We start from the raw sequence: 27018 nt of genomic DNA, 5'->3' as shown, positions 1-27018 counted from the left end.
ACAAAGACGTCAGAAGAAAAGAAAACTACAGACCAATATCCTTATGAATATAGATGCAAAACTCCTCAAAATACTACTGAACCAAATCCAGCAACTTAAAGAAAGAATTATACACCACGACAAGTGGAATTTATTCCTAATATACAAAGTTGGTTTAATATCCAAAAATCGATGAATGTAGCACACCATACTAACAGACAAAAAACAAGAGCCACATGATCATTTCAATAGATGCAACTTTAAAAAATAGCATTTGAGTAAATTGATCACTGTCTTAGTTTCCTGGCTGCTTAGACAAATACCACAAAATTGTTTTTTCTTAAAAAGAATTTATTGGCTCATGGTTTTGAGGCTACGAGTTCAAAATCAAGGTTTCAGCAAGGTAACGCTTTCTTCCCCAAGACTGTGGTGTTCTGGGGCTGGCTCCAGCAGTCCTGCGGTCCTCGGCTGTTCCGTCACATGGCAAAGCACATGGCGGTGTTTTCTCCTCTCTCTTCCAGGTTCTGTTGACTTCCAACTCTTGCTTCACCCTCTTATTTTCTCTTTATAAAGCTTCCAAGAATGGAATTGATAACTAAAATTAAGATTTTTTAAATGTGCCCTTTTTTCTGGAGTACATAATTCAACTTATCACAATCATCTTTGCATGATAAAAACATTCAACAAACTAGAAACAGCAGTGAACCTCCTCAACTTGATGAAAGACATCTATGAAAAGCTATAGATAACATCACACTTCATGGTGAAAGACTGGAAGAAGAGGGAATACTTCTAATTTATTTTATGAGCCCAATAATTATTCTGATACCCAAACCAGGCAACAATGTTTCAAAAAAAGATACCTACAGACCAACATCTCTCATGAATAGTGATACAAAAATTCTTAAAAAATTTTTAGTAAATAAAATCCTACAATATATTAAAAGTACCTTGGGAAAAAAAAATTATCTTAACCAAGAGGGATTCATCCCAGGAATGTAAGGTTGGTTTAACTTAAAAAAAAAAAAAGTTATCCAGATTAGAAAGGAAGAAGTAAAACTGTCTTTATTCATAGGTAACATGATTGTGTATGTAGGAAATCCTGTGTAACGTACAAAAGAGCTACCAGAATAAATGAGTTGAGGAAGATCAAAGGATACAAAATCAATATTCAAAAAAACAACTGTATTTCTAAGTTATAGCAATGAATGATTGGAAACTGAAATGTAAAAAAAAAAATCAATATTATTTGTCAAAGCATCAAAAAACATGAAGAACTTATGAACATATCTGACAAAATATGTGCAAAGCTTGTACGCCAAGGGTTCTTCACAAGGGGCCTATGAGCTTGAATTGAAATTTTTAAAAAACCACCCACGGGGTCCTTCAGGCAGGAGGTCCTGGTGGCTATGGACGCCCGCAGAGTCTTGGTGCAGAGACTTCTGAGTCCTGCGCCTTATAACTTAAGTCTTCGTTCTTTCCGTACTCGAGGCCTCTGTTGCAAATATGCTCCACTGTCAGGCAGGCCAAGAAGCACCCAAGCTTGATCCCCCTCTTTGTATTTATTGGAACTGGAGCTGTGGAGCAGCACTGTATGTCTTGTGTCTGGCAATGTTCAATCCAGATGCCAGTTGGGATAGAAAGAATAACCCAGAACCCTGGAACAAACCGGGTCCCAATGAACAATACAAGTTCTACTCAGTGACTGTGGATTACAGCAAACTGAAGAAAGAAGACCCAGAATTCTAAATGAAATGTTTCCTATTAAAGCTGCTTGATATGAAGGTCTTCCAGAAGCCAGCTGCACAATTTTCCACTTAACCTGGAAATAGTTCCCCTCTAAATACATGAAATCATGTTTGTGTTTCATGTTGGGGTTTACACTGATTAATAAATATTTGAAACTTGATAAGAAAAAAACGAAAAAAAACAAAACCCATTATTCTTGTGGGGACGTGTTGGTGCAGGTGTGATATATTTATTAAATAATACATAGTATAGTGTGGACTTAGTAAGGGGTCTGTGGTTTTCACCTGACTGGCAAAGGGGCCCGGGGAACAAAAAAGGTTAAGAACCCCTGCCGTACACTGAAAACTACAAAACACTGCTGACAGAAATTAAAGAATACCTCAATAAATGGAGAGATATACATGTTCATGTATCAAAAAATTCAATATTAAGATGTCCATTCACCCAAACTGATTTATAGATTCAACACAATTCTAATTAAAATCCCAGAAGAGGGAAGTGGATGTGGTTCAAGTGATAGGGCGCCCGCCTATCATATGAAGGACCCAGGTTCAATCCCGGGGGCCTCTGGTGAAAAAGAGAAAGCATGTCTGCACAGTGAGCCAGTGACCACATGGTAAGCCAACTGCCCACATGGTGAGCCGAGTGCCTGTGCAAGTGCCTTTGTAGTGAGCCGAGTGCCTGTGCGGTGAGCCGAGTGCCTGCGCAAGTGCCCACATGGTGAGCCAGTGCCTGTGTGGCGAGGTGAGTGCCTGCATAGTGAGCCGAGTGCCTGCACAAGTGCCCACGTGGTGAGCCCAGTGCCCACATGAGTGTCCACGTAAGTGTCCGCATGGCGAGCCGAGCGCCTGTGTGGTGAGCCAAGTGCCTGCGTGGTGAGCCAAGTGCCTGCACAAGTGCCCATGTGGTGAGCCAGTGCCTGCGTGGTGAGCCAGTGCCCATGTGGCAAGAGCTAGTGCCCGTGCAAGTGAGTCACACAGCAAGATGATGACATAACAAAAGACAGATGAAGGGGAGAGTCAATGTGAAGCGTAGCAGAAACCAGGAACTGAGGTGGCGTAGCTGACAGGGATCTTCTCTCCACATCAGAGGTACCTAGGATCAAATCCTGCTGAATCCTAGAGGAGAAAAAATGAGAAGAGAGGACAAAAAGATAAACAGATACAGAAGATCACACAGGCAGCAAAAACAGCAAGGTGGGGGGAGGGGGAGGGGGAAGATAAATAAATAAATCTTAAAAAAAAAAAAAACCCAGAAGAAACTGACAAGCTAGTTTTAAAATTTATGTGGAAATGCAAAGGTCTTAGAAGAGCCCAAACAACTTAGATATATAAGTATGAAGTTGGAGGACCTACACTCCCTGACTTCCAGACTTATTATAAAGCTATAGTAGTGAAAACTCTGAGGCACTGACATAAAGACAGACATACAGATTAGTAAAATAGAAAAAAAGAGTCTGGGAACAGATCTGCACACGTATGGCCAAGTGCTCTTTGATGAATGATTTTGGCACAACTGGATAGTCATATGCAAAAAAATAAAAATTAAGTTCAATCCATACCTTGTCCCATATACAGAAATTAACTCTAAAACAGATAATAGAAGCAGGTGTAGCTCAGTGGTTTGAGCACCTGCTTCCCACATATGAGGTCCCGGGTTCAATCCCCAGGACCTCCAAAAAAAAAAAAAAAAAAGAAAAAAAAAAGGGACAGATCTAAATGTAAAGCCTGAAAATATAAAACCATAGATATTTATTAGAATTTCTAAAATTAAAAAGACTAACACCAAGGGTTTGGCAAGGATGTGGGACAACTAGAACTTTCAAACGCTGCTGATGCGAATGTAAACAGCACAACTATGTTGGAAAATAGTTTGGCGGTGACCCAACCATTCCACTCCTAGGTGTTTATCAAAAAAAAAAAAAAAGCACATGTCCATACAAAGACTTACATATGAGTGTTCACAGCAATTTTATTTGCAATAGCCAAGAACTGGAAACCTGTCAAATGTCCATCAACAGGTGAATGGTAAACACTTTTATATTCATGTAATGGTTTACTACTCAACAACAGAAAGGAACAATCAATTGATAAACACAACCTGGATGAATCTCAAAATAACTATGCTGTGCGAAAGAAGTGAGACAAAAAGAGTAACATATTGTAGTTATATAATATTCTAGGAAATGCAAACCAATCTATAACGACCAAGAGTAGAGCAGTGGTTGCCTGCGCAAGGGCCTGGGAGGAAGAGAACTTGGGTGGGCGATGGATGTGTTCATCTTGATTGTCATGTGGTTTTTTTTGTTTTTTTTTAAAGATTTATATTTTAAATTTATTTCTCTCTCCTTCCCTCCCCCCTGCCCCAGTTGTCTGCTCTCTGTCCATTTGCTGCATGTTCTTCTGTGACCGCTTCTATCCTTATCAGCGGCACTGGGAATCTATGTTTCTTTTTGTTGCATCATCTTGCTGCGTCAGTTCTCCGTGTGTGTGGCGCCATTCTTGGGCAGGCTGCACTTTTTTTGTGTGGGGCGGCTTTCCTTATGGGGCACACTCCTTGTGCGTGGGACTCCCCTAGGCGGGTGACACCCGAGTGGCATGGCACTCCTTGTGTGCATCAGCACTGTGCATGGGCTAGCTCCACACGGGTGAAGGAGGCCCGGGGTTTGAACCGTGGACCTCCCAGATGGTAGGCAGAAGCCCTATCCATTGGGCCAATCCGCTTCCTGATTGTGATGTTTGTTTCAAAAATGTATGCCAAAGTGAAAACTTATCAAACTGCATACTTTACAAATGTTCTTTTTATCGTATTCCCATTATACCTGAATAAATTTGTTTAGGACATGATCAGAAAGAGGAATACATGATGCTATTTCTCTGCTAACTTGCTATGTGAACCCAGGTATGCTGGTAAGCTTCTCCCACAAGAGTTGGTTTAAGCTAAAATGGCAATTTGTTAGAAGGAAGCAGGAATGGCCCAGGGAACCCAAGGCCAGAAAGCTTGCTGGGGGTATGGTGCGATGCCTCGGGAACTGGCAGAGTCCTGCAGGGTCCCAGGAAGTCCTCTTTCTATCACTTCTGCTTCTCTGATCACAGGTTTTCTACTTTTCTACTTGGTAGAAAAGAAAAGCTACTAGCATCTGAGTTTTGCATGTTATAGATTCAGTTACTCAGAGAAGCTGAATTGACTCCCTTTCAATCTCAGCTCCAAGTGTTAATTCTCAGGGAAACACCTTGACCTGCACCAAGGCACTGTGGTTAGGGATCGGAGCCCTGCAGTATTAACCTGCCTTGTCTTGCATCCTACAGACAGAGGAGGGGACAAGTGCTAGAGAAGGGTGTTGGGTGGACATACCACAAGACAATCACCACAAAGGGAGGTGTCAGCAGATACCACAAAGATGCTGCTGGAAATTCAGGAGAACTGGACGTGCCTCTCAATGGGAGCAGCAGATGGGTGTAAGGTTCAGGTGAGCGGCAGAGGGAGATCACTGGAAGGAGAAATCACCTCCAGGGGGATACTCTGGGAAAGAAGACTACAATGGAAGAGTCACCATTGGTGTTAGGTCTGTGAGAAGAGTTAGCCCTGCATTTGTGTGGCCCTTATAGTTTACGAAATTCTTACACATCTCTTCTTTAGTCTAGACCAGTCCTCTCATCTTCCCCTCTGGGGTTAGCATCATTATACCCTCCCCTACATAGGCAGGGAAAGACTTAGAGGCACTGAGTGACTTGCCCAGGTTCACAGAGTGTGGCAGGTCCAGATCTGAACTCCAGTCCTTTGACTCCAGAGCCCTGACTTGTTCCTAGTTAAGTGTGTCAGTTTGAAATTATTTTATGAATCCCCAAAAGAGAGATAGTATGTTTACAAACAAATCTATTCTTCTAGGTGTGATATACTTTGATTGCATTAAATTCAGTTGAGGGGCCTTTATCGCTTTAGGGCTTTTGTTTGGCGTGACTCAGGTTGAATCTCCACCCTCCTTGCTTATATAAATGGACACAGACTGTCAGGGAAAAAGGAAACTGCCATGTTTGATTCTGGCAAGTGAGAGAAAGAGAGTCCAGTTTTGAATATAGCTGAGTTGCAAGGACAGACGCCCTAAGAGATAAACCCTACACCAGGTGAGAGAGAACTACAGGATCACTTAAGCACGAAGCCCCAAGAGGCTGGGCCCACAGAGCAGCTCAAGAGAAGACAGTGAGCTGGAAGGGCAAGACTGAAGCCTCACAGATCTGCAGCCATCTTGCTTCACCACGTGGCAACACACCAGGATCAACAGTAGCTGACTTAGGTGTGACAGCATCTCTACTGATGCCTCTATTTGGACATTTCATGGCTTTGGAATTGTAAGCTTTTACCCCAAATAAATCCCCATTATAAAAGCCAACCAATTTCTGGTACTTTGCATCAGCTCCCCTTTTGGCAAACTAAAACAGTAAGGCTGACTCCAAGGCGGGGAGGGTTGATGGTGAGTGCTCCAAAGGGATTGGAAAGGGAGAAGGATCATCTCCCAGCTCCTCTGCACATGGTGTCCTCCAGAAGATGTCCCACCCCATCCCACCTCCAGATACCCAGAGGCCTCTGGGCTCTGCTGCCAACTCCCAGACCAGTATTTCCACTCTGTCTCCTGAACCCCAGTCCTGTAGCTCCAGCAGCTTGCAGGATCTCAAACTCAAAAGGTGAACTTAGTTCTGCAGATTTAGAGTCAAAGAAACCCCAGGACCCATCCAACCACCTACTAATAACACCAATAACAAAATAAAACCACGTGTATCTCCACTATCAGATATGGAAGTCCTGAGCTGAGTGCCTTATGCACAGCACTTCATTTCATCTTCACCCAACACTATGAGGTGGGAACTATTACTATCCCGATTTTATAACTGAGAAACTGAGGCTCGGAGAACAGGTTGCTTCCCTTGACCTCTTCATTCCTACTGGTGGCACCACCAAGCCCCCAGACCTAAGACCCTCACATTTTGCCCCTTTCAGTGTCTCAAGACAACCAGCAAGCCCGGGTGAGCTGGAGGCTCAGGAAGGGGCACCGGCAGGGCAGTCCACATGGAGGTAGTGGGAGAACGGGAACTGGTCAGCTTCATCTGCCAACCATGGATTTAATCTTGTAAGCCTCACTTTTTATTAGGGTTAACTAATTCTAACTCCAGGTCATACGCCATGAAGGTTAAGAGCAAGGACTCTGGGGTCACACACACTGAGGTTCTAGTTCTGGCTTCACCACTTCCTTACAGTGTGACCTTGGGACAGCTTCTAAACCTCTCTGAACTGCAGCTTACTCATCCGGAAAACAGAGAAATAACCCCAACCTAATGTGCTAAAATGTTTTGAGGGTAAGAGTTCATACACATACTTTCAATGCCCCCACACCTGCCCACCAGGTTTCCTCACCATAGCAATTCATCTGTTTTAACTGAAGACAGTTTACTTCCAAACACGTAAAAATGGATATATTCAACTCTGTCAAGTGGTTGCATCTTTTTGGTGCCTGCTTAAGTTTATTATTTGTCTCGAATGTTCTTCTGGGAAGTCTGTGTGAGTACCCGAGGCCCAGAGGGACTCAACAGGGCTAACCTGGAGCAAAAGTGGCCTAAGTAAGATGGACAACAGTGTTGAGTAGAGCTCAGCAGGTATCTTTCCCCCAGGTCCTTTCTAGGCCTTTCACACGCTAATGTGCGTACCGAAGCTCCTAGAGTAAGCAGAGGGGTGGAATGTAGCTTCCCAAACTTACTTCTTGCAGCACCTGTCAACATCTCCCCTCAGAGAGGGCAGCCACTGCCCGCCATTCACCCTGGGAAGGCCTGGTTTTTTTTGCCCTAATGTCTCTACCTTCAGCCTCCAATTTCCAACGGCCTGAAAGATTCCTACCAAATCTGGACACCCAGGAGGTCTAAAATGCACCCCCCTTCTACCCCCAAGGCCCTTAGCCCGCCTCCTGCTCTGGCCCCCACCCAGCTGTAAAGGCAGAGTTGAGTAGTTTCAACAGAGATGCAACTGTATGGCTCACAAGTACTCGAAGGATTGGCTGCCATTATTATGATGATTATACAGATGAGAAACAGGCCACAAGCCACACAGCTAGTAATCTGGGGCTTGAATCTGTCTGCTTGAGGCTTTTGTTCCACAAGGGCACAGGGAACCCCTGCTGTGCCCTCCAGGCGGAGGCACTAGGGATGGGGGTGGTGCTGACCCTAAGGGTTTGGGGAATGATTTCAGCCACCTCATCTCCCCTGCTCGTCCTTGCCACATGGGCCGTTTCAAATGTCAAAAACACAATTTTTTCATTCCCTCCTCAGCACCTTTGCATGTGCTGGTCCTTCTGTCTGCAACGCTCATCTCTGCTCTTGGCTTAGCTGCTCTTTCCTGCCATTCAGTTTCCAGTTCAGGTACCAACATCCAATCTGAGCTCCCTAGGCCCAAGCCACTTCTTATCCTTTACACGGTACTTACACCATGTGAAAGATTTTATTTGTTCACTGGGTGTTTTTTTGTCTGCCTTTCTGGATATAACGTGAGCTCCATGAGGCCAGGGGTTTTTGTGTCATTCCCTGCTGGGACCCAGTGCCTAGAAGAGTGCCAGGCACAATGGGTGTTCCTGGCACTCAACAACTGTGTATTAAAAGAATGCAATGACCCACGGGCAGTGTGAGGGGATATGGGTCCTCTTTCTGGCTCTATTAACTCACTTACTGAGCCACATCTGCCTTCTCTGTAAACTGGACTGTGAAGTGGGATGAGAAACCCCTCACTCTTTGGTTTAAACCTTTATGATTTGAAGGCACTTGCAGGGTGCCTGCCACGGCCAGTCTGCTGCTAATGGGTTATATTTGACCGTGGCCTCTGTCCCAGCCCGGCCCTGGGGACCGCTGGGAACGTCGTGAAGGATGAGGGAAGGGAGGGGTGAGAGGGACCCAGGGTCAGGCTGCGGGGGTGGGCAGAGCTGGGTAGGCAAGGAAAGGCTCTGGGAGATGTGAGAACTACAGGCCGGGGTGGGGGTGGGGGGCAGAGAGGAAGAGGGAGCACCCCCACCTCTGGGGAGTGGGATTGGGGCAGTAAGGAGGGCTTCTTTCATTTTTTGGCCTACGGGCTTCAGAGTGGTCTGGAAATTTTGCATTATTTTTGCAATTAGAAAAAATTTTTAAATGTACGTGTACTTTGACCCAGCAACTCCACTTCTAGGAAATTCCCTACAGAAAGAGGCATGTGTGAAAGGATCCATGTGCAAAGCTATTCATGGGAGCCTTGTTTGAAATAGCAACCAATAGGAAAACAATCTGAGTGTCCATTAATAAACCAGGGCACATTTACAAAAAAGAAGAGTATGGGGAGGTTAAAAAGAAGATAGCAGGTCTGTAAGTGCTCTTAAGTGAAAGAACCAAGGGCAGAAGAATGTGTACAGGATGCTACTGTTTATATGAAAACCTACACACACAAATGCGTTTAATGGTTATAAATGCTCAGATACCTCTGGAGTTTGTTTCAACTGCTAGGGCATGGGGTGGGAGGAAGACTTACTATTCATTACTATTTTGTGTGTGAATTTTATCCCATGAGCAAATATCAAATTTTCCAAAAGGAAAAAAAAAAGACAGTGTATATTCCTGGGGGGGGGGGGAGGAGAATACTTTAAATACACGGGATAATTGTTATAAGAAAGGAAATCAGCAAATATTTATCTAGATGTGTGCTAAAAGAGAATTTCATTTAGGACTTAATTCAGATTCAACTCCTTTGTTCAGTCTAGTCCCCAAAGTCGGGTACAAGGAGACCTGGGTTCAAATCCCTGTCCTGTTAGTTACAGCTGTATGACACTGGACAAGTTATTCAACCTCTCTGTGCCTCATATGTAAAATAAGGGGCAGCTGTGACAGTTGACTGAGCTCAGGGAAGTGTGAGCCTGTCCCTGTGCCTGGCGCACGGCAGCCTTACTGTGGAGCAGGGCGTGGGTGCCACCTTCCTCTAGCCTGGACTCCCTGCTCTCCACAGGCTTTTCCAAATAGACTGCTCTGGTTCCCACCTGCTCAAGGAGTTCCTGGAGGCAGCAGGCCCTCCTCCCACTATCTCACCACCCCTAATGCCAAATGGCCCAAAAGAGGGGCCAGGGACCAGGGTCAGGGCTGAGAAGGAGACCTGCCCTCTGTGAAAGGCTGCTCCAGGATAGGGGCCAGGACGTACAAGGGAGGTGGGGGGCACGGGGAGACACGTGTGGGCTCGACTGAGGGAGCAATTGGACATCTCATTGAGAGGACATAGTCCCAAGCACTTCCTATACAGCATCTCATTTGATTCCACACAAATCCTAAGAGACAGGTACCAGGCCCATTTTACAAATGAGGAAACGGAAGTGCAGAATCCTTAATCACTTGCCCAAAGTCACACAACAAACATAAAGTGCAGCAGGGAGTTGAATCCAGGCCTGTCTCAATCAAGAATCTGGCAGCTTAAGAGGTCAATAGCCAATATTTGACAAAAGTTAGTGATCAGTAATCACCATCTGGCAATAATACTGGTGTAGCCAGAGCTGGGGGTGGGGTGGGCAGAAGAATGAGTGGCTTGGGGGATGATGGGGAGTTCAGGGATAAGCTTTGGGTGGAGAGTCAAGCATTTGGTACAAATGGTAGGATTCTGGTCTGGGGGTTCTCGTGGCTGGGGGATAAGGAGATACTCAAAGTCTGATGCCAGGAACTTGGGTTTGGTGATCTTAAGTGGGCCCCAGGAATCTTTTTCAAAAGGCCAATTCTGGGGAAGTGGACTTGGCCCAAATGGATATGGCGTCCGCCTACCACATGGGAGGTCTGCGGTTCAAACTCTGGGCCTCCTTGACCCGTGTGGAGCTGGCCCATGCACAGTGCTGATGCGCGCAAGGAGTGCCCTGCCATGCAGGGGTGTCGCCCGCATAGGGGAGCCCCCCGTGCAAGGAGTGCGCCCCGTAATGAGAACCATCCAGCATGAAAGAAAGTGCAGCCTGCCCAGGAATGGCGCCGCACACACTGAGAGCTGACACAACAAGATGACACAACAAAAAGAAACACAGATTCCTGTGCCGCTGACAGCAACAGAAGCGGACAAAGAAAGACACAGCAAATAGACACAGAGAACAGACAACTGGGGTGGGGGGGAAGGGGAGAGAAATAAATAAATAAATAAATCTTAAAAAAAAAAAAAAGGCATTTCTGGTCTACAGCCACCTATGGGGTTCACTGGCTTGGAGCACCTCAAGGACCCCTTCGAACACAGGTTCTATGCACCCTAACACCCACCACTGGGAGAGCATTCCTTTAGTTTAAACATTGCCTTTTCCCCCTTGTGTTTCCTTAAATTCATAAGGTCTTAGAGATGAGAGCACCTGCTCCCTTCCCCTAACTGGGCCAGGGGCTCTGGGAGATGGCAAAAAGGCACAAGGAGATAGGGGGCACAGGAGGTGAGGGTAAAACCAGCTCTTCTTCCTTCTTTACCTCACCCCACCTGCTCCAGGCAGAGCCACAGGCTTTAAAAGATTGTCACTTCCATGAGATGAGCTGGCCCAAGTACAGTGCTGATGCATGCAAAGAGTGTTGTGCCACATAGAGGCGTCCCTTGTGTAGGGGTGCCCCATACGGAAGGAGTGTGCCCCTCAAGGACAACTGCCCAGCATGAAAAAGGTGCAGACTGCCCAGGAGTGGAGCCGCACACACGGAGAGCTGACACAGCAAGATGACGCAACAAAAGGAGACACAGATTCCCGGTGCCGCTGACAAGAATATAAGCGGACAGAGAACACACAGCAAATGGACACAGAGAGGCAGACAACTGGGGTGGGGGAGGGGGGCGAGGGGAGAGAAATAAATAAAAAATAAGTCTTAAAAAAAAAAAAAAAGATTGTCACTTGCCCCTCCAGAGATTCATCAAGTGCAACCATTTCTACTCTTAGCCTCTTGGTCTTTCTTGGAAATTCTGCCCCGTGGGGCCAGCTTGCAGGGGCGTGTGGACACTTCTGCAGTTTGTCTGGCCTGCAGGGCCCTCTCCCAGGCTCTAGGAGATCAAGGACTCAAGCATGGAAGTAGGCCAGAGAGGCACTCTTGGTGACCTTTGATTCGATGGGAAGGATTCAAAACGAGTAAAAGTTTAGCAAGTGTCATTTATTTGTTGCCAGAACTTAAAACCCATTTTTTTTCCTCTACCACACAGATTTTCTGGAGAATAAAAGATCATTTGAAGGCTCCATTTGAAAATATCTTTGATTAGTTTTTCCTCAAAAAGAAAATTTCTAATCTACCTGCTTCTGAAATTAAACAGGAAGTATAACATGAACTTAGTGAATTCTGCCAGTACTTTGCTACATGACCTTGGATGAGTTGATTTCAGCCTCTCTCACAAGTTTTCCCACTAGCAAAGGTCACTGTTTCAATGGTTTGTAGGAACTGGTAGTAGAGCAGGGGCTCTGGCTGCTAAGAGGAAGGTATAAGGAGGGAGCCCAGAGACCCAGCCAAAAACCTCAGGCCTGCCCTGACACCCCTTTTGGGTTTCTGTTTGTTGTTTTTAATCCTTTGCACCCTTCGCATTCAGGATCCTGCTGTGGTACTCTCTCAGCTTGGGAGGTGTCTCTGGTTTTACTATGAGAGAACAAACCTCAGAGAGAGTTAACAAACTGTTCTTGGTCTTACAGGTTGCCACAGTCACCCGGATGCAAACCCAGGTCTTCTGGTGCAGGTACTTTGCAAATACTATCTGCCATGGGCTTGAACCTGGGATCCAGGTTCACAGTGTGGCTCAGAGTAAGGGAGGCAAGAGGAGAAAAGGAGAGCTCAGGGACTATGGGCCCAAAGGATGGGCTCTGACCTTGACCTGCACCATTTAACTAGCAGTGGGACCAAGGGCAATGATTACAACCACCTAGAGCTTACCATAAGCCATTATCTTACTTAAATAGCACATCCCTGCAGCTATGCACAATTATCCCCATTTTACAGATGAACTGACCAATACCCAGCTAGTAATTTGCCCAAGGTCAGAGAATCACAATCCTATCCTAGGGAGGTCTTATACTTTTCCTGCCATTCATGTCATCCACCAGGGGCTGACTGAGTTCCCCTAATACTTCTGAGCTTTAGTTTTCTAATCAAGAAGTAGGAAGAGCAGGAATAATGGGAAGATGACATGAAATGGCATATCAATTGGCTGGGGCAGCTGTAGGTACTCAATAAATTCTGCCCTCTTCCTCTCCTGACACCATTCACACTGAACTGGAGCTTATACCTATAGGTGCCAATAAAAGATACCAATAGGTAGACACACTTCAGCCTTTGAACCTCAAGACACTCTATCTGCCTTTCTTTCTTTTTTTTTAGATTTATTTTTTATTTATTTCTCTCCCCTTTCCCCCAGTTGTCTGCTCTCTGTGTCCATTTGCTGTGTGTTCTTCTGTGACTGCTTCTATCCTTACCAGTGGCATGGGAATCTGTATTTCTTTTTGTTGTTGTCAGCTCTCCGTTTGTGTGGCGCCATTCTTGGGCAGGCTGCACTCTTTTGTGCTGGGTGGCTCTCCTTACAGGTGCACTCCTTGCACGTGGGGCTCCCCTACGCAGGGGACACCGTGTGTGGCAGGGCACTCCTTGCGCACATCAGCACTGTGCATGGGCCAGCTCCACACAGGTCAAGGAGGCCTGGGGTTTGAACCGTGGACCTCCCATGTGGTAGGCGGACGTCCTAACCACTGGGCCAAGTCTGCTCCCCCTATCTGCCTTTCTTATTGCCCAGGCTTTCTTGATGGTGGCTGAGCTGGGCTCCCGCATTTCTCAGGAGTGAGGCCACCTGATTCTTTTCCTTACTCTAAGAATGAAATCTCAAAGGATGATGTGTGTACACTAAATCAAAGGGAAAAGACCATAAGTGCCAGATAGCGCAGAGGTCCTGGGAACAGCGCAGTTTCACTTCAATAAAGATTTATTGGACATTTACTATTGCAAATGCCCACCACTCACTAGGCTTTCTGTTGTGCGTAAGGGGGCTGCAGAGATTCAGAAGCAAGGCTCTACTCACTCAGCAGGATTTACAGGTACTCCGTGGAGCCAGAGAGCTTTCTGTCTGGTAAATGAGATTGCAAGGCAAGGTAATCCCAGTCCTAGGACAAGGAGGGGAAAAATGGAAAAGGAGGTTCCAGGCAAAGAAAACAGAAATGTGGGAAGCTCATATATAACGCGGAGCCTAGCACTGAGGGGAGGGAGGATGCTGAAGATGTTGCTAGAGGCCTTACCATGAGGTCACAGTTGGAGGAGAGAGATATAAGGGTTCCCACCTCCAGGCAGTCTCCCAGAGTTGCACACCAGGAACTTTTCTCTAGCACTATTCATGCCCAAGTGTCCCAATCAACACTGAGGGGTCCTCACAAGTATTTGGACTGGGTGGGAGCTTTGTGTTTATATGATCTCCATATCCCTTTGGGTTCAGAGATTCTTCCATTCCAAGGGCTGTGGGGGACACAGGAAGGAAAAAGACAGAATTTAAAAAGAAACACTTCTACATTTAAACCAAAAAATAAAAAATATATTTCAACTGTTGCTGAGCACAGATCACAATTTCTAAAAAAATACGCACAGAAAAAAACACTAGAAGACATGTGAATAATCTTCCTCTCTAGATGGCAGGAAAATAGGTAAAATAAAAACCATTGTATAGCTTCCAAATACTCAACCATGAACATGTGTTGCTATTATCATCAGAAACTAGTGCAGGGGTGCTCAGAGATGTATTCACCAAATGCAATGACTGTCTCATGATGATGGAGGAGGTTGTTGTTATGGGGGGAGGAGTGGGGTGAGGGGGTGGGGGTTATATGGGGACCTCATATTTTTTAATGTAACATTAAAAAAAAGACAAAAAAAAAAAGAAAAGTAATAAATATTAATTTTCCAAGAATCACCAGCTTCATGTCATGGGAACAACACAGCTATTGGGGGCAATCATGGATGCTGTGTCCTTTGCTACTTCTTTGGACCTCAGCTTCTTCATCTATAAAATGGAGAGGTGGCTGAACTCTAAGATCTGAGTCGCTTCCTCTTTAAGTTAACTTATGGGAAGCAGCTATGGCTCAAGTGATAAGGCCTCCACCTACCATATGGGAGGACCTGGGTTCGATCCCTGGGGCCTCCTGGTGAAAAAGAAGAGAAAGCATGCCTGCGTGGTGAGCCAGTGCCCACATGGAGAGCTGAGTGCCCGTGCAGTGAGCCAACTGCCCATGTGGCAAGCTGAGTACCCATGTGGGTGCCCACACGGCAAGTCAAGAGCTCACGTGGTGAACTGAGTACCCACACAAGTGCCTGCGCGGCGAGCCAGTGCCCCAAGCAAGTGCTGCGTGGTGAGCCAGTGCCTGTGTGAGTGCTCGCATGGAGAGTCAGTGCCCTGCACATGTGAGTCACACAGCAAGATGATGGCACATCAAGAGAAACAAGGGGCGAGAGTCAAGGGGAAGGGCAGCAGAAAGCAGGAACGGAGGTGGGCAACTGACAGGGAACCTCCCTCCCCATCAGAGTCTCCAAGATCGAATGCCGGTGAGCCCTAGAGGAGAGAAAATGAGGAGACACACAGGGAGCAAAAACAGCAGGGTGAGAGGAGGGGAAGGGGGGGGGGATAAATAAATAAATCTTAGGGGGAAAAAAGGAAATTAACTTACAGGGGTATCTGAGTTTGGAAAACTGGCCAGACAAGTGGGCTTCTCCTCCTGGAAAAAGTGGGGCTGAAACAGGCTCTTGAAAGAAGGGAATAATTTGAATTGATGGTGGATAAGGAGAAGGAAGAAGGGGATGGAGAGGGAGAGGAGGCAGAATATTCTAGGTCCAAAGTTGGCCAGACTGGAGAAATGCCTGACTGGACGATCTATTCTGGGGAAGGGAGTAGATGAGGTGGGGGGTGGGGAGGATGAAGCCAAATTTGTGTGTTAGGCCTGTGGAGATGGAGTCATTGAAGGCTGTCCCCGATACCTGAGGGCTCCATCTGGGGTGCCAGAGGCTGGAAGTCCCTTGAAAGCTGGGGGTAAAGTGAAGCACACATGGATTGGCAGTGTTAGCAACAGGGGAGTGGAGGGTGGGAACACTGGGTCCCCAGCACTCAGTAGGCGCTCACTAAAGATTTACTGAATGAATTGGTAAAGATATCACCCATCTTTAGGCCTGTTTCCTCACGTCCGATTGTAATTTACTGGGGAGACTAGCAACGCCTATACGGTGCTACTAGCCGTTTTTAGCAGTTGGCACGCTGATGCACAGGGGAGCTGAGTTACTTGTCCAAGGTGTGGGATCCTAAATGGTTTCTAACTGCAAAACCAACTCTTCCCACTCCATCGTTCCTGGCAGTCACTTTCAGCCTAAAACCCAGGTTCTGTGACCTTAACTTGGCGGGTAAAGTCAGGACAGAAAGCAGGCGCTGAGGTCCCATAGAACTCCCCTCACCTTTGGCAGTGGCTTCCCAAAGCCCAAAGATGCCTCTGGCCAGGATCCCCGGAGCCGCTCGGGTCTAAGCTGGAATCCGAGGTGCAGGCGCAGGAAGGGTCGGGTCCTCCGTAGCTCCGCAGGGATCGCGGCTGCTGCGCTTCAAGCACAACTGCAGGTGGGCACGGGTTTCTACAGGGTGACGCAAGGGTGGGTCCCAGTGGGTGCGGGTTTTCCAGCGCATGAGCACACCCGATGGGGCGGCTTAGCCCTCGACACCCGGAGGGTGGGAGCCGCGAGCGCCCCGCCCCAGACGCCAGGCTGCTCTCCCCTCCCCCCCTCCGGCTCTGAATAGGAGTAGGGGAGAGGGGTGAGGGGCCGAGGCCGAGGGAGGAGGAGATCCAGAAGCCGGGGGGTGGGCTCGGGGGGGCCTCCGACGGGACGTCCTCGGCGACTTGAGTTATCTGCTTCCGGGGCTAAAAACCAGAAAACTCGACTCCCCTACCCAAGTCCTCTTCCCTGACTGGGAGCGGGAAGGGAGTTTGAGATTCCAGAGTCCCACCCTCCGGGCCTGGAGCCTGAGGCCAGAGGGGAAGTGATCTCCTCAAGGTCACGCAGCCAAACCACTCGGAGCCAAGTCCGGCCCCCAAATGTTCTGTCCTGGGGCCATCATCCCCCAAATCTGGCCCCCCGCGACCCTGTGCTAGGGGGAGAGAGGAGAATGTGGACCCGACCTGGGCGATTGGATTTGGGGGTGAAAGGGGTGCGGGGCTCAAGGAAACCTCCCTCCAGAAGCCGATGCCCACCGAGCCCCACTGCGGGCGCCACTCGCGTGAGGCCCCCCGGGCGGGGCCGCCGAGGCACCCGAGGAGCGAGGCGCCCGGCATCCGACTCCACGTTCCGCGGGCTGGGAGAGCGCGGCGCGCGCGGCCCCTTTAAGAAAGTTCTTTGGGAGAGTTGGTCGAAGTGTTAAAAGTTGTCACGGAAAAGGGAAACGGGGAGAGCGCGAGCGAGAGGGAGCGAGAGGACGAAGGAAAGAGCGAAGAGCCCCGCCGGAGGCCGGCACGCCGCGGCGGGGCCGGGGCGAGCCCGCGGTGGGCGGCGGGGATTGGCTGCGCGTTCCCCCGGAGACGGCGAGGAGGCGGGGGAGGGGGCTGGCCCTGCCCCAGCTGAGACCGGTTCCGGCCCCCGCCCCCCGCCGCCGCCCGGCGCCCGCCCCCCGCCGCCGCCGCCGCCGCCGCCGCGGGCGCACTCGCCGGCCGCAGTGAAAAGGCGGAGGCGGCGGCCGCCCCGGCTCGGCTCCGGTTCCCAGCGCCTCCCCCGCCGCACCCCCCTCCCTGCCTCCTGCACCCGCCAAACTTGATGTGACCCCCCCCACCCGACGCGGCGGCTGCCCCTCTCACCGCCCCGCGCGCCCCCCACCGCCACCCCACCCCGCACCCCCGGAGCGCACCGCTCACCGCGCCCCTTCCCACCTCCCCGCCGGGGCCGGGGGCCGCGCGCGCCCTCGGCGTTCCCTTCCCCTCGCCCTCCCGCCCCCGCACCATGAGCAACCTGAAGCCGGACGGCGAGCACGGCACGGGCACCGGCACCGGCACCGGCTCCGGCGGCGCCCTGGAGGAGGAGGTGGGTCTGCGGCCCCGGGACGTGTCCGACTTCGTGCACGCGGAGGTGGGCGGGGGAGAGGGCGCTGGGGCCTCCCGCACCGCGCGGGGTCGGTCTGGCCGTCGCTCCGGGCGCCTTCCCGCCGCTGCCCTTCGCCCCGGGAGGAGCGCCCGTGTCCGGCGGACGGGGGCGCGCGGCCTGGACTGCCCCGCCGGGCGGGCATTGTTTCTCCGTCCTCCCGGGCTCGGGGCGGGCCGCGGTCCGGGCGCCCAGGGGTGGGCGAGCAGCGCCTGCCGCCTGCGCGCCCCTAGCTGCCCCCCACCCCCGGCCCGGCTCGCGGCCCTCCTTGAGGCGCTTCTCCCTCACGGGCGAGACTCCCGCCGCGGCTGGAGGGAACTGGGAGATTAACGCGGCGGGCTGAGCCACTCTCCCTGCCTTTTCCACCCTGACCCCTCCCGTGACCTTGGAGTCCTGGGCGGGCCGCCAGGCTCCTTGGTTCACTAGAGCTGTGGTCTTGGGGGTGGACGGACTTTCTTCACCGTCCCAGAACCTGGGCAGAAGAGTCCGCCGGGATTTAGGATTGGGAAGGAGATGAGTCAAGACTGTCTCCTCCCCGTTGTTCTCCTGCTGGTTTTGTCTTGGCCGCCAAGCCAGTACCCCATAGCCGGCCTGGTCAGGATTCTGTAGGGAGAGGCGACATCATCTTGTCTTCGGCCGTGTCCTAAAAGGTGGGGAGCGTGAGGCGTCTTTACACAACCACCAGCAGCTGGGAGGTTAATGGGATGGTGAAATTGGGGAGGATGTAGGGATGGGCAGATACAAGCCTTACAACTATAAGCGAATTGGGGACCAGGAACTAGGCCAGCAGGGAACTGGTGTGGGAGGGGGACAGACTTCCCAGTTCCCCTCGAAAGGCCTCTGGCCTCTGCTGTGTCACTCCCGGCAGAGAAACCCTTCCTGCCCTGCCCTTACATGCCCCTGCCCAGGAAACCCGGGGCCGATTATCCACCCCAAACTTCTTTCCCCCTTGGTATGGGGAGAAACCGCACAGCCTCTTGGTGGGGCTGGTATTGTTCTCTCCTTCCAGCCCCGTGGCCCAGCCGAGCTGCGGGTTTGGTGCAGAGTGGCGGGGATGACCCTGGCTGGCCTGGATGCTGCTGTGCTGGAGGAGGGATTGGGGGGTGCGGGGCTCAGCTGGCAGCTCCCATGCTTAGCTCCTCAGAAGCCTGCAGCCAGGCACCCCCACCACAGCCCACAAATAGCACGATGTCTTGAGCATCTAGGTCTGGACCCCCTGCTTTGGGAGAATGGACAGTTATACAACTCTTCACCTTCAAGGGTGTGGCAAGGGAGAGCCTGACCTGGCGGTGGTGGCCGCAGTGAGGTGGGGTTGTTTTGGCTCCTGAAGGCCTTGTCTTCCTTGGACCTAGGTGCTAACAGGCCCTTGCCTTTGGGAAGCTGAACCCCATCCTGACTCTACTTGGTTGTTCAGAAACTCCCCTGAGAGTTGAGGGAGGGTGGCAGGGTAGCCTGTGTGTGTTGGAGGGATATCTCTGCTTGGTTGTGTGGGCTAAAGCAGGGAGGGAAGCAGTCTCCTTTGGAGCTGGAGAAGGAACCAGAACACACCTTCCTGCCAGAGAGCCCACTTAGCAGACTTTTCTAAGTGCCTTTTCTGGGAGAGTGAGCAGGATCTTCAAAGAGGAAGCGTTGCTCTTCTTTTGGAGGCTGGAGTGGGCTACAACACTAGTGGTTCAGAGCATCGATGTGCCTGGTGGCTGCCGCGGGGCATGGGCTTGTGCTCAGCAGAGGAGTAAAACTAAGGGCCCTGTAGCTCGGTCTCTCAGGGTGCCTAGATCTGCTCTGGTCAGGTAAGAGCAAGGTGGGCCCTCTCTCCCCTTGCCAGCCTTCTGAACAGTGGGCCAAGACCTCTGCTGGGTCCTTCATCTTGAATTGGTGGGTTGGGCTGAAGCTGGACTCCTTCCTGCCCACTTACTTAGATGCCCTAGGCAGTTAGTTCTACAAGAACCATCATCTGGGGAATCTTAATTACAGTGGTGATTTGCTCTCCTGGCTGACCCACATTGACTCTTCCCAGTTGGTGATTGAAAGTTACCTAGAACAAGTCTGTAGAAAACCAAGGGACCCCACTCTACTGTCTGCCATGAGATCTCAACTCCTAAAGGAGAAAGGGGGTTATTTTCATTGGAGTAGAGTACCAGTAGAGTTGCTTGTTTTCTTAACCTGCTTTGTATCTGCTTGCCTGGCCTACCCATGGCGCTTCATCCGTATCATCAGCATTAGATTCCTTTTCTGGACTAAGGGTTAGGGATACAGGTGAAAAGGTCATAGACTGAGAGGTGAGAAGGATTTGCTAGGAAGCAGTATGTGACATGCAAAGATAAGAGTGTCTCTGGGAAGGATGTTTTATGCCAGCCTAGTGATGAGCTATAGAGAAGTAGGGCTTAATAGTAGCTAGAAGGGCAGCTAACCAGTGGGTCTCAATGCCTGCCCCCCCATCTCTTGTCCATTGCATGCTTTGAAGCTGGGCCAAGATGGTTCCTTGCAGGCCTGGTACCCCAGGGCCCATCATGAAATCCTCAAGGGATTTTCTGAGAAAATGGCCTGGGTTAGCACTCTGGATGAGTAAAGGAATCCTGGGGTCTAGTGTGTGACTTGGGCACCTGTCCTTTTCCTTTCTCTGCCGTCAAAAGCATTTCAAAGAATCTCGGACACCTGCAGGCTTTCAGGGTGTAAAGGATGGGAGGAGACTTCCATGCCTTTGGGTTCTTACCAAGAGGCAAGACCCAGGTAGATTCCAGTAGGAGGTCAGATTCCCCCCATCCCTGGGTGTAGCTGTGGTCGTTTCTCACCTGCATAAACAGAGTATGCACTAAAAGTAGTAAACTTGTATGTAGTGTGTGCCCAATGTTGTTCTAAGCCCTTTACCATTCTAACTCGTTTAACCTTCTCAGCAGAACTGAGAAGTAGGTACATTATTATCGCCATTTCATAAATGAGGAAACTGAGGCACAGAGAAGTTAAGAGACTTTCATGTAGCTATTAGGTAGTAGAGTCTGGATGTGAACTGAGTTTGTGCTCTTCACACACTATAGCTGCTGCCCTGTTTTAAATTAAATTTAGGGTTTCGGAGGAGACTTTTTCGAGGGTAGAGCTTGGGTGTGCCACAGTCCCAAGCAGAAGCCCAGAGACTGGCCCAAAGCTAGTTTCCTTGAGGGGAGTCGGGGTGGCGGGAGCTGCCAGCGCCTGCATTTTATCATGGATATTGTTTAGAATTGCCGTTGTGTGGTGATAATAAAAAACAGACTAAGTTTTATCATTATTTTTCAGATTCTCTATAGACAGTATACCCCCTTTTTGCTGTATCTGGCTCTGGCTGCTTTCACACACACCCCTCCCCCCCCACCTTTGGTACCCCACTATTTGCGCATCTTACTAAAGAAATGGGACTTGCTCTAAAGTGACTGCCTGTCATTTTGGGGGGTCATTCGATTGGACCTTCTTGTCCCTCTTTCCCCACATATGGTGGGTGGGCAGCCTGACCAGTTTGCCCCAGTGAGAGCCAACTTGTCCCAGTCAACGGGTGGACATGCTGGTGCTTCTCCTCTGCACATCCTTGGTGGGGCTGATGAGTGCTGTGAGGCGAGGCAAGACATGGACTGCCATGCTGAGCCTTTGCTTTGCTCTCATGCTCTCAACCCTTTTATCTCATCAGACTCCTGAGAGGTAGAGGAGGAGTCAGGCCTGCCTGCGCTGAGGGCCAGATGCCAGGCCCAAGGCCACCTACCTTTGATGACACAGCTGAACTAGGCTGCTGGGTTCTGGCACTGCCCGGCGATCCCCACCCTCGGTTTGGCCATTGGTCATGGTTAGCAGAAACACCTGGGGCCTTAGTGGTTCCTCTGCCATCTCCTGACCGTGGCCTCCCACGGTCCTCATGCCACTGGCAAGGTTGTGAGGCGGTGGAGCCAAGCGTGTCGCCTACACTTCAGAAACCACGCTGCCATGAGGTGAGGATAACCCAGTAGCCCACCAGGCTTTCTATGCCAGAAGCCCTTCTACCGCCTGCCCAGGGACCAGCATGGCCACCTGGCTTTCTGCTTCCTCCCACATCCCCTCCTTGGATAGAAAGAGCAAGGTGACCTCTGGGATGTGTCAAGGTGCCAGGATCATTGGGTCTCCCCTTCCTGATGGGCCCAGGTGGGAAGAGCCCCTGGTGGGTCTGTCTATGCTGAAGATCTCCCGAGGGCAGCAGGGCCCCGTGTGGTGGGGAGTGTCTGCTTGGCCCATCTGCCATGGCATTCTGTCAGTCACGGCCAACTGAGCAGGGGCTTTTTGTTGTCACAAGCCATCAAGGCCACCCATGTAGTTAGACAGCCTTCTGACTCCCAGGGAGCAGGACTGGGGCCTGTCCTGGACCAGACAGTGGTAGAAGAGTCTGGAATACTTAGCCCCTTAGCCCCTTTGTGTGGTTAGCTAACCTCCCCTTCCCCAAATGTGTCTTGGGCTTTTACTAAAAATTGGGGAGATGTTACTGGGATTGGACCCAAGACCGTTTTTGAGAACTTTGTGGCTGTGGAAGCTCCATTGCCTACCCCCTACCCCAAATTCTGCCCAGCCTGGTCCTGCCCGTTAGGTATAGCTGTGGCTGCATGGAGGCACAGCTTGGATGGAAGGATGCTAACTTGTTTGCGGCAAGGGAGCTCCAAAGCAGAATCCTGGAGCCAGCGACCATCCCGGCTCCATCCCTGAACAGAGACCATCTCCCAACAGAAGCATTAGAAGTGTCTCCACCATCAGACTTCATCTGCCTCAGACAAGTGACAGCCAGGTGTGGTGGGCTCGGGCAGTGTACTCAAACTAGAAAAGCAGCGTGTGGCTTAAGGGTTGGCGGTGTGATTTTGGAGCTGTGGGGTGGGAAGGGATATAGGATGCCCCTAGCCCAATGCCTGGAGTCTGGTCCTTTCTATAAAGGTGGCATGTGGCTATAGTGACAGCTGCACCCCTTGCCAGGCACATAGGGCAGGCAATAGATCAGCACTAGCTCATCACCCATCACTAGAAGCATGGGGGAGGTGGACGACACAGAAGAGATGGAGCCTCACCTCGGAGGCATCCACGCTGGAGGTCCCCCGAGAGCTTGCTCCTTGGAGTTGCCTCTGGAGGCCAGGCCTTGACACCTGCCTCTGGAGCCAAATGGAAAGCAAGCATCCCGCCTGCCGCACGGCACAGATCATGCTGTTTGGTCTGGTTCCTGAACATAGGTCTCATTGCGCATAACAGACTTTCGCCCAGGTGTATTCCCAAGAGGCTGAGCCTTCTGTTCCTAGGGTTTAGAAGTAGCTTGGAGTTGGAGGTCTGACGCCTTCTCCTGTAGCACTTTCTACATGCCCAGCCCTGTCTCTGCCTTTAGAGAACCTATCACCCCAACTTGGTTCCCCTGTACCCCTCCTCCCCCCACTTCCACTCACACACACTTGGGACCCGAGGACACTTCGCAGGCTCTGGGAGATGTATGTACTCCCAGGCACCTGGTCCCTGAGCTGGTTTCCTCCTCGGTGAAACAGGGCCCATACCTGCTCTGCCTGTTTCATCAAAGGACGGTTAGGATCCCATGATGACAGCATGTGTGAAAGCAGGAAGCTACAAAGTGCTGTGCAGGACGGGGTTTTAGAGCCAGCCAGCCCCTGCTCCTGTGTGGTTTGGGACTGTAGAACAAACAGACTCTCAGCCCGGGACTTCTCACCGGGTCAGGCTGTGGCGATGTTGCTGAGTTCTGGGGTGAGCTAGGGCTGCCTGGGGAGCTGAGCAGGCCCAGGGCTCCTTGGAAGCATGTGCTGAGGTCCTGGACTGTGTGTGTCTAGGTTCCCAGCACTGCCTGGCTGGATCTTGCTCTTTTCCCTGTGTCCTCGTTCAGTGCCTTATAAGTCCTGGGTCTGCAGCCCATGTCGCCACATTCCATCCACCTCGCGTCAAGTGGCCCCACTCAGAGGGACTTCTTTCTCCCGGGAGGGGTGAGAGCAACCTGCTGGTGCCAAGCTCCCAGGCGGAACCCAAACCACCCCATTCTATACATACATACACAAAAGGAAAAAAAAACCTGGCCCCCGAGATCTTTGCCAGGGGGCAGTGTGATTGCCTTGAGGTTTCTGCTTGGCCACCCCAGAACTGGCCCAGCGAGGCCCCTCTCCAGCCCCGAGTCCCACCCTGGCCCAGGGCTCTGGGACCTGGCTTCTGACTCCCTGCTCTCTGACTTCTCTTGTTCTCTGTTCCCTTCTTCAGCACTTCCTTTGCTTCCTTTTGGGAAGGAGGGCATAAAGATCTTAGCAGATGGAGGACAGTGCCCCGCCTTATCCTGAGACTCGATTACCACCTGCCTGTCTGGTGGCAGGGCTGGAACCTCAACCCAGGCTTCCTGACAAGTGGTTTGAGGCTCTTTTTCTTTTATTTTCTAATCTGGTCACCAAGTCCAGTATCTTGGTTCTCAGTGGGGTCTTCTGCCTCTTGAGGAAGCCACATCAGATCTGGGCATGGTGATGGCTGGTCCACATTAAGCAGGGTCATTCAGTATCTTTACATCCAGAAAGTCGTAAACTTTGTAATGCAGGCTGCAACTCATAACACCTCGTGGTCTGGGCTGGCAGTGGGTATTTAGACGCTAAGATGGGGACAGCCTGGGTTTCTCGGTGGACCCAACTCTCCTGGTGTGGCTTTGGGCAACGGGCTTCCTGGGGCTGATTTGGGGATCACCTCTCCTGTCCAAGATGCACTGCAGACTCCTCTCCAGCCCCCCCCCCCCCCCCCCCGGGCACAGACAATGGGGGATACAAGGCTGCTGGCGTGCAGTGGCTGGGAGTTGGCAGCCTGGTTCTCTCTTTCCCATATGCTCTCTTGTAACTGTTTTAGGACAAACTATGAGATCCTCTAGTAGGGGATCCCCACTTTCCCCTCCAATCATACAGCAAGTACTTTGCCATCAAGTCGTGGAAGTCTTCCCTCTGGCTCATGCTTTCTCCCAAATTGGAGCCTGTTTCCACCCTCTTCCCTCAAAAGCTGAAGGGGCTTGTTCCTGGGCACGTAGGGCTGACCGCCCTGGGGTCTGCGTGGGTTGGTGTGAGCTCAAGGCCTGTGACTTGGGGACCAGCACTGACGCGTGCCTGGGGTGCCAGGGCTGCTGCTGTTGTGCTTGGTGGCCGTGAGCGAGTCACTAGACCTCTGACCCTTGGTGTCCTCCTCTAAAAGTAAGGTCTCTTCCAGCTCAGATATTCTGTATTTGGGTTGCTGCTGAGGCCTGGGAGTTGGGAAAGGATGTGGGAGGAGCTTACAAGAGGCTTGTTTTTCCCTTTTTGGGTTTCCCTCTTTCTCCACCCTCTTTCCTTTCCAAGTGGTGTTTTCCATCCAGTTGACACCAGGACGGCTCAGCTGAGCAGCCAGGCAGCTCGGTGCCTCGTGTTGTGTCCCTGGACATTTGGATGGAGTGGATAGCTGAAACAGTTTTTCCTTTCCAGATTGATTCTAAGTTAAAGGTGCTAAAAGACTGCTGCGAATAATCAATTCTCAAAACTCATTCTTCTCTCTTGAGAAGGTTGTGTTTTCTCTTCAAGTCCCAGCCCTTGTGGGAGAGGGATTTACACGGAAGGCAAGAAGAGTGCCCCGGGAAGCCTGTCGCCCCTTGTGTTGATGGGGTTTATTTGGTGTGCGGGATGGGGGTGGACAGGGGTGGTGGGCCTGACCTTTTCCTGCCTCAGCATCCTTTGTGGGGGGGAGTGTGTCCTCTAGGTGGGCTGGTCTCTGAAGTCCAGGGCTCCTGCCTTGGTGATTGCAAAGCTTAGGGTTTGAAGAAGGCGTTAGTCCTTCAGAGATAAAGGGTTAGAGTGTTCAGTATCACTGTTGTTTGTTTTTAAATTCCTTTTTTTTCCTTTGAACATATATACATCATAACACTTCTCAGGTCACTGTCCTTGAAAGCAGTATTTGCCTTTTCCTCGTCTAATAAAAGCTCCTGCTTATGGAGCCTGTCCTTTTAGACGCAGTCCCTGCTCCCCCTCAACTGAGACTTTGAGAGTGTACTGCTCAGTATGAAGGTCTTCTGTATCAGAAAGCGGGGTGAGTTGAAGCTGTGGAGCCTCAGCATCCGGCCTGCCCCCTCTCTTTACGGAGGGGGACACACCCCGTGTCCCTGAGCAAATGGGGCCCTCTTCCCTGGGGAGGGCAGGCGCTGCTGCCCGGTCCTGTTCCACACGGAGTCCTTGCTCAGCTGCTTTCCTCTCTGCAGAGCACCCCTCCCCAGCCCCCTGCCCCCAACTCCTGCTGCTCCTTCACCCTGGTCCTCAGGTCTCTAGAAGCCTCCTGGTGGCCGCACCCGCCCTGGGCCATCACGGCACCACGCTGACCCATTGATCTTGGTGCCATCCCGGCGCTTCCCTGTCTGCTCTCACCCCTGGGCAGGCTGCAGGTTGGCAGAGGAAGGGGCTGTCCCGGGTTTCTCCCCAGCACTCAGCAGAGGGCCCAAACCAGTGGCTGACTCCAGGGTTACCCTCTCCCCACTGCCCACCCGCTCTGCCACTGCAGTGAGGCAGGCTCGGGAGGGACCGCAGGGGCCCAGGGGGAGGGAGACCTGAGCAGCTGGCCTAGGGAACTGGCCTTGGTTGGGGGCAGCAGAGTGACAGACCTGCCAGGGGTGTCCAGCCTCAGGGGGCTCCACCTGGCTGAGGGAAAGAGGTTGAGTCCTGCCTGGAAGCCTTCTGCACACAAGCCTGCATTAGTGCCAATAGGCTGGTGTCTTGGGTATAATTACCACATTGTTCCTGTGGGCTTTTGTTTAATTTATTTTTTCTGAGTCTTTAAATAAATGTAAATTTGCTTGAAGGAAAAAGATCACTGACCCATTGATGTGAATCAGAGTCCTTTCTTCCTACTTCCTTTTTCTCTAAAAAGTGAATATTTTCCCCTGGGCTGGGGAGGGCTGCAAAGGAAGAAGAACCCTGGGTGCTGACCTGAAGCTGACACCTTTCCTGAAGGAGCCAGTCGCCCCTCTGCCCCCTCTTCTTTTTTATTGTCCTTTTCTTGTTTTGTTTTGTTTTTTCTATTTCTTTGTCTGTTTTTTTCTTTTTTCTTTTTTCCCCTCATTTTCTTTATCATTCCCCCTCTTCTTGCAGTAGTCTTCCTTTTCGGCCCAAGCCTGGTTTCTCCTTCCTGCATGGCTGCCAGGAGGGGGGCCTCGAGGCCGAGGAGGGGAGGCCACCTC

At 50.8% G+C, this 27018-nt stretch overlaps 1 protein-coding gene and 1 long non-coding RNA gene across 4 annotated transcripts in view; one reads left to right on the top strand and one right to left on the bottom strand.

The window, feature by feature from the left end:
* Window positions 1-107: 107 nt before the first annotated feature.
* Window positions 108-17789, bottom strand: LOC105746908 (uncharacterized). Of its 2 annotated transcripts, XR_009185121.1 has the most exons (4): window positions 17703-17789; window positions 16170-16340; window positions 13765-14192; window positions 108-2846 (listed from the first exon to the last, which is right to left on the bottom strand). It is a non-coding gene; the product is annotated as an uncharacterized lncRNA (long non-coding RNA). The 2 variants fall into 2 exon arrangements; XR_001119134.3 differs by lacking the exons at window positions 108-2846; window positions 17703-17789 and adding an exon at window positions 16955-17257 and having other exon boundaries at window positions 10865-14192.
* RBPMS2 (RNA binding protein, mRNA processing factor 2) overlaps window positions 17404-27018 on the top strand; it is a 26284-nt gene continuing 16669 nt past the window's right edge. For both annotated transcript variants that reach the window (XM_058294337.2, XM_058294336.2), the window contains exon 1: window positions 17404-17774. In XM_058294337.2, the coding sequence (XP_058150320.1) occupies window positions 17694-17774 (81 nt within the window). In that variant the 5' untranslated portion in view covers window positions 17404-17693. The remainder of the gene's footprint in view (window positions 17775-27018) is intronic.

The sequence above is a fragment of the Dasypus novemcinctus genome, chromosome 3, assembly GCF_030445035.2.
Source record: "Dasypus novemcinctus isolate mDasNov1 chromosome 3, mDasNov1.1.hap2, whole genome shotgun sequence".
NCBI lineage: Eukaryota > Metazoa > Chordata > Mammalia > Cingulata > Dasypodidae > Dasypus > Dasypus novemcinctus.
Note: the sequence above shows the minus strand (reverse complement) of the source record. Positions and strands in the feature narration are given on the sequence as shown.